Consider the following 11822-nt stretch of genomic DNA (forward strand, 5'->3'; position numbering starts at 1 on the left):
CTGCCGCACAGCCCGAAAGGAAAAAGGTTACACTCCGACTCTGGGGAAATGAATCTAGAAAGACAGAGAAGGGGTTTAAGAGATTGTGGTTTTACACGACGAGTGCCCATGGGGTAGAAAGGATCACGGTTGCGGGGAAAGCTGCTCGGTTTGCTGGGTCCAGATTAAGACCGTTTCCGTTTGTCTCCATCTGTTGTCACTCATGTTTCCTAAGCAGGGGTGCCCTTCTGCCCCACCGGGAGCGATTTTTGTGTGTTTTTTTATTAGAGGTATTCCTAATAGTGTGTAGAGTCAAACAAGAGTAGAAAGCTGACTAGATGTCAAGTGCTTGCTAGAAGTTATTGTTTCTAGATGTAAAATTTACTGATGAATTTTAGTAACTCATTTAAAAACAAAAACTGCCTTAAAATTCTTGGAGAAAATGTCCTTTTGCTTACATGTTTAAATTGGAAATTAACTTTCTAAAAGCAGATATTCTGCAGAGTATGTAAAATTTCTCCCACGTAGAGATCAGATGGCCATCCAAGGCTGGTAACATGTTTCACATGCATTGTTTTCAGTAGTTTTACTAAAATATTGGCCATGGAACCAAAATTTAGAGTTTTCTGACATATGGCCATAGGATTGTAGATTTTATAATGGTTAAGAAAATACGAGCTTTCTGGATTTTTTTTATGAAACAATATACAAGCATACCTTGTCCATACAAGCACAGAGAAGAGCTGGGGAAAAGAAAAGGCGTTTCTGTTTTAGGACAAATGATTAAGGACGAGACAATGTGGAGTTTCGTTAGCTCCAAAACAGTGTCTGCTGTCTGATCTCTGCTCGCATGCACTATAAACAATTCTACAAATTAAACTGTGCATCATTTCTTGATCATGTCCCATCAAAACCAAAAAAGTACTAATTACTGTTTCAATATCAAATATATACCTTAAGAGTTGACATTTCATTTTAAAGGGTTACCGCTACCTCATAGGGACTGAGTTAGCTGTACTTTTATGCTTTTCCTAGAGTACACCACTTACACTGGCATCCAATTCGAAAACTAATGAACTTCAGAAAAAAATCTAAAATTCATCTAGCTGAAAAATCTAAAATGAGTTCTACTCGCTAATAACACATATAAAGTACATAATCAACATAAGAAAATCTGATACCAACTTGTATTGCAAATTTTTCCCAACAACGCATCAAACACGAATCCGGTCCAGACATCAGTCATAGGTACAAATAGAGCTGGAGGGTTTTTTCTCATTTTCTCTTTAAGGGAAGTGGTCCTTCGAAACGGTCAATATAACTTGCTGACACATTCGTAATCTGACACGAGTGAGCGTACTTCTAGCTTCGCGTACTAACCTGGACTTCTCTTCGAGATCCCCCAGTAAAGAAAGTTACCAAGTGAGCCTAAATCTACTTGGAGTCACATCTAGCTTGGTACCCTTCACTCTCCTCCTTTAGTATCTGAAGACCACAGATTGAGTTGACAGATATTATGTATGGACCCTCGAGTTTGTTTTTATCAATTCAATCTGTTTTATTGAATTCTTGATAACAGGAATGGGATTTGCAGGGAGAGCAGGGCTACTGGAAAGGTTGCACCGGATGTTCTCACGAAGCCAACAGAGAAGCTGCTGCCCATCTGAACAGCTCTTAATCGAGCTGCACCTGTCTCTGCGAGATGGTTCCTCTGCTGTGTTGGATGCCTCGGTCCTGTCTTCTCTCTGACGTGAGCACGTCCTCTAGACTCCTACTATAGGGTTGGCTATGTTTGTCGCTGCGCTCCCCGAAGGCCGGGCTGGATGATTTACCAGAAGTGTTGAAGAAACGACTCTGGTGATCACGGGCTTCGGGAGTGGGGAGAGGGCTGGCTGTGAGGCAGTCTGAGGGACGCCTTCACTCGACGCGCCCCCTGGGCTGTCACTGGGGCTTGCCTGTTGCGAGGAAACTTCAATGACCTGCACGTTGGTCCCGGAGGCCGCCACTACAGCCGGGGCGTGACCGTTTCCACCGGTCACTGGGCCAGTATTCGCAGCGCTAGGAGGTGAAGGCACAGACATGCTGTTTCCACCGTCTGCAGACAGGTCGAGGCTGCTGTCGTTCAAAGCCGTCAATCGGACATCTTCCGTCGACTGCGTTTTCTTTTTCGGAAGCACGTGATTAGGTAGCAGCTGATGAAGTTCCTTTCTTCTCAAGTGCATTGCAGCAATTTTCATATCCATCTCGAACATCTTACTATTTATTGCTTGCCTATAAACTGTATCTGTGAAAGACTGGATATCGTAGGTGAGGTCGATACTGAGAACTTCAGAATTTTCGGGCTTTTTTAACACTAACCCAATCACCCACATCGTACGAAACTCTTCCTTGTCAGGATTTTCTTTGGGTGCTGGAAATGACTGAGGATTCACATGCGCCAGTGTAATGAATTCATTCTTCTCCAAGCTTCCAACCAGGATTCGGATTTTGGATTCCACCAAGCCCACCCACTCTAGATGTTGTTTCTCTGTTGGTGCACTCGCTAGAAGTACAATATAATGCTTGTACTTTTGAAAGAAGCTTGGAGCTTCAAAAAGTTTGGACCACTCCGCCTTACTCAGCAAAATCTCGTGTGTGATAGCAAGCCCTTGTTTAAACTCCTCGATCATGACGGTCCTTGTTGAAACAGACACGTTGTATGTGGAGTTCTGCTGTGGGTACGCTGGTGTAATTATAGGCATGAGATGGTATCTATCACTGGGATTTACTCTCGGGTCCCACACAGGCAAATTAAGATTTCGTTCTTCAGGCTCTTTCAGTAGCACTGGATTTGGCCATTCCCATTCAGAAAACACCAAGAAAAACTTACGTACAAGAGTTGATGCTACTGCATTTGGATAAAGCTGGCAAGTTCTTGCCACTAACATAGCCCAGGAAACACCTCCGAGGAAACCTAATATATTGGAATAGATATTGTGGCATTTAGCCCACAATTTGATGGCTCTGAGAGTTAACCTGAAGTTGTCGATATTTGGTACTAGATGTAAGATTTCATCGGTTACCCGGCAACCGTTAAGACTTCTTATGCATCTAATATCTAAATTTTTAAGCAGACTGTCATCTCTTAGGTCCAAATCTTCTGGAATAGTCTGCAGGGCTAATCTTGCAAACAAAATATCGATCTCTATCCCATCAAAACACAGTTTGATAACTGGCACAAATGCCTCCTCAACAGCCCTTAAATCTTTTACTTCTTCATGTAGTTTCAACTTATCGTAGAAGGAGGTGAAAAAGTCGCTTCGGTCAACGTGTCTCGGTGCAACGCACAAGGCATCTATGTCGGCACCTTTCGTGTGTACTCCTAATCTGTAAGAGCCGAAGGTAAAGATTTTGCCTCCAACATTTTCAATTACCGCTGGTGGAAGGCTCTTGCTTTCACTGATTTCTCGTATCCATTCCTTTACCAGACTATTTAATTTTTCCAAAATTAAAATCCTGCGCTGCAGTTCCTCTTCCTCTTCTAAAACCCCAAAGGGCTTCAGGGTCTCGATTAATTTCTGAGTCAGTATGCAGTCTGTCTCCCTGGGGGCTGCTAAGCTGATGGGGGAGGAGATGCCACAGTGCTTGGGTGCTGGCGGGGTCTGCCGTGATCCCGGGGTTGTCACCGGAAACGGCATCATCTCTAGCGCTGGCCCCGCCACGCCACGTCCCCCGCCACCGCCACCTCCGTGGCCGCCGCCCGGGTCATGATCCGCCGAGGCGGGAGGGGCGGGGCTCCTACCAGCCCAGGTCCGACCCGCTCCCGCTCCTCGCCCGCCGCTTCAAGCGCCTCTCCGCGGTCCCCTGGGCCCCAACATGGCGCCCGGGCCCTCGCCACGGCGTTCTAGAACGGCCACGCACGGCACGCACGGCACGGCGATTGCGTGCCGCGCAGAGCCTCACGGGAGTTGTAGTTTCGAGGGCTTCCGCCGCCAGCTTCAGGCTGGTGGGGGTGGGCCGGGGTGCGCCTTGGTTGGGGGTCTCGGTTTCACCGTTTTATACGTTTACCGAGACCTACTGTCTGTTTTCCTGCCCTCCACTTCTTCTCACACCGCAGATCTACTGCCTCTCCAGGGGCATCTTCAGGTGGCCTTCTGCCTACGACCCACCCAGCCTTTGGGTCTGTCGTGGGACGCGGCTCCTGTGCGGTCCGCGGTGGCCCGGCGCGTGATGGCGGTTTGCACAGGACTGCAGCTCCAGGCTGGCAGTTCCGTTTTCCTCATGCTCAGAAGGTCCTGTCCAATGTCTGCTGGCTTCTGTGGCTCCTATTGAGAAGTTAGTCTACAGTGGGGCTAACCCCCTCGCCTGTCTTTTCTTCTTGGCAGCTGTAAAAATCATCTCTGCCCTTAGTGTCCTGTGTCGACGTTAAAAATAAAATAGCCGGTTATTTTACCAGCAAAGATGACTTTATTGGGGAATGGCAGAGGAATTAACAACTAGAGACACGCAAGCTACAGCAAAGCATAGCCAGGTCTGGAGGACAAAGGCGGGGGACTTCCAGAGAGAAAAATGAGAGAGCTGGGAGGGGCTGTTATAATCGAAGCATCCAGGGGGAAACTGGGCGTCGGAGAGCGGGAGGTATAGTGGCTTCCCATCACTGTGTCCAGGCGGCCTCTCGTCGGCTGAGTCTGTCGCTAGGCAAGGACAAATCTTCCTCCTGCCCAAGTGGTAGTGTCCTTTGCTGTCCAAAGGAGCATTTCTTCACCCTAGGTGAGCGGTAGTGGCGGATAGCTCCCCTCGGGCCTTCCCCGCTCCATTTTAAACGGGGTCCCCGTCTTTATTTTCCCCTCCACGCCTGCAATGCCACCACTAGGCATCAAGGCATAAATCCCTTTTTATTTATCTTACTTCAGATACACGGTGACTCCTGAATTTCATGCTTTTCATTTCACGACTTCTGGAAGACGGTCAGGCATATTCTTGCAATATGCTCTCTCCACCACTCGCGTCTCTTCATGTGACATGTGACAGACCTTCTCATTCTGTGCTCTGTGTCTCTCACCCCATGTTTCTTTCTGGGCAACGGCAGAGCTGCCACTCAGTTCTCCAGTTCCCTTGCCAGTTGTATTTAGTATGCTGTTTAAGCTACCACTGAAGTATCCGTTTAAATGCTTGTATTTTTATTACTGGAAGCATTATCTCGTTCCTTTCCAAATCTTCCCTGCCTTTTTGGACAGCATTCTGTTCATCCTTGTTTTCTTCCTACCTTTAATTTCTTTAAACATTTTGAACATACTCACTCAACCCTCTATAACTAATGGTCCCAATTCCTAATGTTCTTGAGAATCTGGTTGTTTTCTATGACCCTTTTAGAGTGGCATTGCTTCGTGCGTCTTGTGATTTTGGACTGTGAGCTCATCTCTAGCAAGGCTTGGGATGCCTTAGTAAAGGATGAGTCCTTCCAGAGGGAATTTCCTTTGTTTCTGTCAGATGCCCCTGGACACTATCAAATCATGTACACTGTAACTTAACTTCTTATCCAGGGATTATCCCGACCACGTAAGTAAGTGCGATTTTCAACACCAAGCGTGTGAGAGGAAGAGTAGTTTTCTATTCTAGGGCAGAGTCTTCTTTTCTCTGCCTGGAGCCCGGGTCAAGAAAGGTAAGTCTTTGCCACCTCCTTTTACCAGGCAGCAGATTCGTCCTAGTCCATCTTCTCGTTCCAGGTGTCACTCTTCGAGGGTTCCGACTATATTTGGAGGGTCTCGGTTCCAGCCCCCTACCTCTACAGGTCCAAGGCTCTATGTCTCTTTCTTGGGCATCTATTAAACTTAAGTTTCTTGGCTACAAAGATGAGACAATGCCTCCAGTTATGATCCCCGGTGTTTTCTGTGTTAAACACTGGGCATCTCCCTTCAGAGGCCCCTTGTATATTGCAGCCATAAGTCTCCTGGGGGAGGGGAGTGCCCAGGTGGGTACCGCCCAGCTCAGAGGAACAGGCTATTAAGCTTTCTTCTGACACTGTGTCTCTAGTTGAAACTGAAGGCTATGACATTTTTTAATCTAAGCAGTGAATCAAAGGATGAAACTGGCTGTGAGCAACTAACTATTCGACTTTATGTTCTCTTTGAATTAAAAATCCTCAAAAATGTCTTTTAAGTTCAATTATTTTTCTAGTTTTAGACTAGACTGATGAAAAAAGTTAGGGGGGTTTGTTTTCCCTTTCACCAAACCACATAAAATAAACCACAATAATTCTGTCATTGAGACTATGCTCAAAGAAAGTCTCGCTCAAGACCCAGATCACCTCCTCCGTACTGAGATAAGAGTTTTTAAAAATCAGATTCACAGCAGAAGAAAAATATTCAGAGGACAAAACCGCAGTGAGGGTAGAGGATGTGTGAAGACAGGATTTGAGGCATAATTAGCAGATAGAGCCTGGACATCCCTATCTGTCGCCGGGAGCTCAGGCCCTGTCTGTCGGTCCGTGGATGACGAGGTAGGACAACAAGCGCACACCCAAAGTCGCTCAGAGACGGCACATCTGCCGCCGCCAGCCACTCCACCTGGGCTTGGAAGGGAGGGGAGGCTGGCAGGTCACACTGGCCGGTGCCAGAGCAGCACGTTCCTGGCCGCTGAAGCCACAACTTGCGCGAGCGGAAGGCCACACCTTTAGAACACCACACTCACACCTCCCTGTCCCCATTCCCTCTGCACAGGAAACGGACAGCAGCTCCGGAGTCCTGGCTGCACGGAGAAGCCGTGGTTACAAAGGAGCTTACTCCTCACCAGGCTTTTAACGAGCGCCTACTGTGTGCTCGACACCACACAGACCCTCGAAGGGCAGTGAGTCACAGCCCTGTGGCTGATGCGGCAGTGGCCCTTGAACTGCCCGGCCTGCAGAGGGAACCTCAAGTCGCAGCGGCCCGGCCCCCACGGAGCGGACCACGCCACGCTTCTGCAGCCCGAGGCCACACAGAAAGGCGTGCGAAGCCCTGCACATCACTCTCCCCCAGATACTGGGCCCTCACAGCGCCCCAAGTCCCCCGCGCGTGCCCCGGGAGCAGCAGTGTGGCCCGGTGGTCCCAGTGGTAAGGCGCTGGGTGTGGCTAGCACACCGGGCCCAGGCTACGGGGTCCCAATCCCTGGTCCCAAACCAGGGCGAGTTCACCCCCGGGGGGTTGGCAATGCCCGCAAACGTTTTTAGCACAGCTGATAGGGGTGCTGCTGGCGTCTAGCGGGTAGAGGTCTGGGGGACTGCCGCTAAGCACCCTGCACCACACAAGGCACCCCACACACAGCAAAGAACTGTCAGCCCCAAATGTCAAGGGGCCGAGGCTGAGAAAGTCGGTCTAAATCCACGCTTCCGTCCTGGAAACACAAATAAACCTTTCTGTCGCCCTTCCCAAGCCGCTGACAAAAACCACATGGCCCGGCCGGCACCCTTCCCCAGAGGGAGCCTAAGTGATTATTGTCTTTATCTCAGTGACAGGACCCAGAGCCCTCTCCGCGTGGCACTGGTCCTAAACGCCAGCGTTCTGGGAAAAGGCGGTCAGCGGCCCTGCGGCCCCACCTACGCCAGCCGCCCCGCACCCCCCAAAGTGGATTCACAATATGTTGATACTCAGGAAACCAGGGGAAGCTGGCAGCTGGAAAAAGGCAATATTTATGGAAAACAAAACACCAGACTGCCTGAGCGGTTACTCCGTGAGCGTGGCAATGCCAACAGTGAGGGAGAATGGGTGGATTCTTATTTCAGTGCGCCTAGGGAGGCATCTGGCACACCCACTTTCTCCACCCGAGTCTCCGGGGAATCCCAGTTGATGTGCAGGAGACAGGCCTGGGTGACCTCCCAGTGCCCACACCCCGCTGCTCCAGCTAAAGGCTTGCTCTGAAACCAGTACAACCAGCAGGCCCAACTCTCAGACAAGCAGGCGAGTCTTTTACTGTGGGGACAATGACTGGCATGAGGAAATTACTGTGACAGTGCTCAGCAACCTGAAGCCTGGGAAGGCCAGCCCTAATTCTCACACACACACACACACACGTACACACACGTACACACGCACGCACACACGCACGCACACATACACGCAGGTCGTCTCTTCCCTTGCCCACCACCTCTCCAGATGCTGCAGACTAACTGCTCACTGGGGCAGGAGAGACGGCCTCACCTGTGTTTTAGGGACAGGTGCCTGGGGCACCGCTAAACACCCGACACTCAACACTCAACACCCCGCCTCTGTAGGCGTTGATTCTACCATGGCAAAAGCCACCACGCAGCCTCATGATGACACACATGGCGGCCCCTGTGCAGGACAGGCGGGCACTGCGGCACCATCAGCATCCTGGGGGTTCATCGCAGATGCCACCAGGAGGTAAGGAGCCCCTTCCCTGGGGGCACGTAAGGCAGGGGACACGACCACAGGTGTTAGATGCCAGGCAGGACCGCTTGCTGCTCAGAGGGCAGAGAGATGAGCTCGAGACCCTTGCTTGTCAAACGGTGCAGCCACCACCTCGGCCAGCACCCCTTCATCCCTTGCCACCACATCACGGTGACTCTGAGTGTCTCCATGGTTCTCCATGTTGGTGAGGGTGGCAGGGGGGACGCTGGCCACTTTATCTGCCAGCGAGCAGGTCTCAGGAAGAAGGGACGGATCGTGGCTCAGCCTCCCCAGCCCCATACTTCCGTGGGACAGTGAGAAAGTCTCGGCAGCGTGCTAAAGGGCCGTGTGGAAGGCCACCTGCAAATCCTCAGACACTGCAGCGAACGCTCCGCACGGGGGAGCAGTCCAGAGTGTGTGTGCGTGTGCGCGCGTGCAGGATGTGTGCACGCTTCTGTGTCCATGTACCCACGCGTCATCAGAATCACCGAACTGAGACACTGACTCAAAGGTTCTGGACACCGGTCAGGCTTTGGAGCAGGGCTGAGCCCTGTCCCCAGGCTGTCCTCAGCTGGTCCAGGCTAGCCCCGTCCATGTTTCTAAAGCCAGAAGCAAGCGTGCCTGCCCTAGGACACCATCTCGATCACTGCTCCGTCTTTACTGTCACCAGCGAGGGGGACAGCCAGGCTGGAAGGCACACCCTGAGTGGGAGGCCAGCAAGGAAGGCCGCCTCCCTGGAGTGCAGGAGGCCTGCTCCGGGCAGGTAACACAAGCCACCTCCCGCCAGAGAACTGTGTCAGTGACACCGGCCCGTTCAATAGACTCTTTATGTGAAAGGCTCTGCAGAGCCACCACCGAGTTGAATAGTCGCTGTGCGACGTCTTCTCTTACCTCAACGACTGTGAAAGGAATGGCCTAGAAGGGGATGGTGAGCGGGAGGCAGTCTCCCTTCCCCCAGGTGGCGAGGGGCCCCGCAGTCCCCTCCAGGAAGCGCCTGTGCGGCATGGAGCAGGGTTCCCCAGGCCCCACACAGGTCCCCAGGGCCCAGTGGCCTTCAGCACAGGCTGGCCCCACCGCGAGCTCTTCCCTCTCCATCCAGCACAGAAGACATGGGCAGGACAGTGGCCTTGAGCTGAATGCTGGCCCCTCCACCAGCAGCCCCTTGCAGCCTGGCCCACCTCACATCTTCCAGAATGAGAGAAGAAGGGCCCAGAGTCCTCTGGAGCATGGCGAGGAGGGCCAGCACGGACCAGCACACGCCCGAAGCCGGCCCGTGGAGCCGGGGCTGGTCCGAGGAGCCGTACAAACGGCAGTGACATCGCTACACGCGGGCCCGCTCTTCATCATCCCAAGTACCAGAACCTAACGGCGTCAGCGACAAAATCTTGCCCCTGTCGGAGGACCTCCGCCCCCGTCCTGGGCACGGCCCACCTGTGAGGCCGGAACACACTGCTTGCGGCATGCAGGAGGCACTGACGGTAATGACCCCACGCGGCAGGGCTTCTGAGCACTGGGCCGGCTCTGCGCTGCGTGTGCCTCCTGAGCCCCGTGACCGTGACCTCCGTGCCCCACTCCCCGACCGGGACACAGACCCAAGGGGTGAAGAGATTTGCCTGAGGCAACAGGGCCGCTGCTGCCCCACGCCAGCCGTGGCCCCACTGCAGCTGCGCGATACGGTCCCGCTCAGGCCCAAGGGACTCCGGAGTCCCCCCAACAGCACCTCCTTCACACACTCGAGGTGCAATGCGGGCTCCACACTCGCACCAGAGGCAGACCTGGAGGAGAGCTCAGTGACAACTCGCCCGCAAGGCTCAAAGGCCCCCCCACCCTGAGAATTGTGGACCCGATGACCCATCTCCCGAGCCCATTAGCCACCTGCCACTCTGGGCCATGTCAGACAAGTCCCCTCGCTTGTGTAAAGCCACCATTTTCTCCAGGAAACTAAGAAGAAGTCAAATATGATCTGAGATACATTTAAGAGCCTTTTGACATTTAAAAAAGAGTTATTTTTGGTTTCACTTACCCATTAAGATAATCAATTCTTTCCACCAAGTGAAAAACAGCCAAACACAGAGCAGCGTCCCACAGGCCCTGGGGCGGGGGCTCAGAGCTGCCCACCTCCTGGCACCTCAGATGGACCGAGACCTTCTGGGCAGGGCCTCTCCCCGCCCAGAGCCCACAGCCCCATGCACACCCAGACGCACTCCGCCTCCTCCATCTCGTCCCTGGACTGCCCCCAAGAGCCACCCAGTGCCTTGGGCACTGTGGGACTTTCTGTAAGGCACCTGCACCGCGGTGGACACGGTGCCCTCTGCAGCTAATGACACGGCTGCCAGGGACATGGACCACAAACCGTGTAGGGCAAGGAGTACCCACGGCACTGCACGATGCACCAGGAGCCACTGAACACCAGCTGGCGTCCTCCAGCACAGACACACCCGTCTCGAGACGGCCGGGGCGCAAGTGGCAAACTTAAGAAGTCCCCAAGCATGTGGCAGGGGCTCTCGGCCCGCCACCCTCCTTCAGCACAAACACATTGGCCACTTTCCTTCCCGAGCAGCCAGCCTCGTGCCTCTCCGCCCTCTCCTGACCGGCCCCCGCCCCCCACCCCGTCACCCCCGTGACCGGCCCCGCTCCCCTCCGTCACCCCCTCCTCACCTGCTGTCACGGTGTCCACATCCCTGGCTGCCAGCTCTTCCACGTCGGACCTCTTTCTCAGCTCAAACCTCCGGGACAAGCCTTCTCGCGGTTTCCACAATTCCTGGATCAAGAGGGGCTTCTCGTTGTCCCCAAACACCCGAAAGCACTCAGCCCGCCACTGCTGCCCGGCGTCGCCGGCCTGGCCCACCACGTCGCACAGCACGTACTGGCGGGCGCACTCGGGGCTCACGGCGTAGCGCTCCAGGGCCTCCTTCACCAGCTCCTGCGCGCTGGACGTGCTGCTGGCCAGCACACTCTTGTAGTGGGTGCCTGTGCGGACGCTGTCCCCGAACACCTTCAGGACCCCGGGCACTGAGAGCTGGGTGGAGAGCTCTGCGGGGTCATCGCCGGTGGCGTCCAGGTCACGGTATTTGTGGCTCAGCGTCCGGGACAGCACACTGGACAGCAGCTGGCCCTGCCGCTTCAGCTTGCTCTTGGTGGGTGGGGACATGATGAAGTGTGTCCCATAAAACATGGTGGGCCGGTCTTCATGGGCGAGGGCTGCGGGTTCAGCTGGCGGTGGGGAAAAAGCCGTGTCCTGGGAGGAAGCAGAGGGGATCAGCATCGCCCATCAGGAGTCCCAAGGGCAAAGCGGCGCACGTGAACTTTAACCAACTTAACGGGCCGCCCGGGGCCAGTGCCCAATGGAAGCAGCAGACATGCCACCCTTGGCCAGTCCCCACAGAGCACAAGCGAGGACATGGCTGAAGACAGTGGAGATGCCAGGGAACGAAGCAGGTATGAATGGGCCGAAGTGCCCTTCGAGGAAAACCACTGCTA

At 53.5% G+C, this 11822-nt stretch overlaps 2 protein-coding genes across 2 annotated transcripts in view; both read right to left on the bottom strand.

Annotated features, from left to right (window-relative positions):
* Positions 1–11822, bottom strand: part of RADIL (Rap associating with DIL domain) — a 52356-nt gene that overhangs the window by 37281 nt on the left and 3253 nt on the right. Inside the window, exon 3 of the mRNA XM_023532761.1 lies at positions 11001–11580. Coding sequence (XP_023388529.1) covers positions 11001–11580 — 580 coding nt within the window. The remainder of the gene's footprint in view (positions 1–11000; positions 11581–11822) is intronic.
* PAPOLB (poly(A) polymerase beta) lies at positions 1145–5704 on the bottom strand. Its single transcript, XM_011363825.2, has one exon. It carries the CDS (start codon positions 3657–3659, stop codon positions 1743–1745), a length of 1917 nt encoding a protein of 638 aa, XP_011362127.2. The 5' UTR covers positions 3660–5704; the 3' UTR covers positions 1145–1742.

Source organism: Pteropus vampyrus, unplaced genomic scaffold (genome assembly GCF_000151845.1).
Source record: "Pteropus vampyrus isolate Shadow unplaced genomic scaffold, Pvam_2.0 Scaffold90, whole genome shotgun sequence".
NCBI classification, from domain to species: domain Eukaryota; kingdom Metazoa; phylum Chordata; class Mammalia; order Chiroptera; family Pteropodidae; genus Pteropus; species Pteropus vampyrus.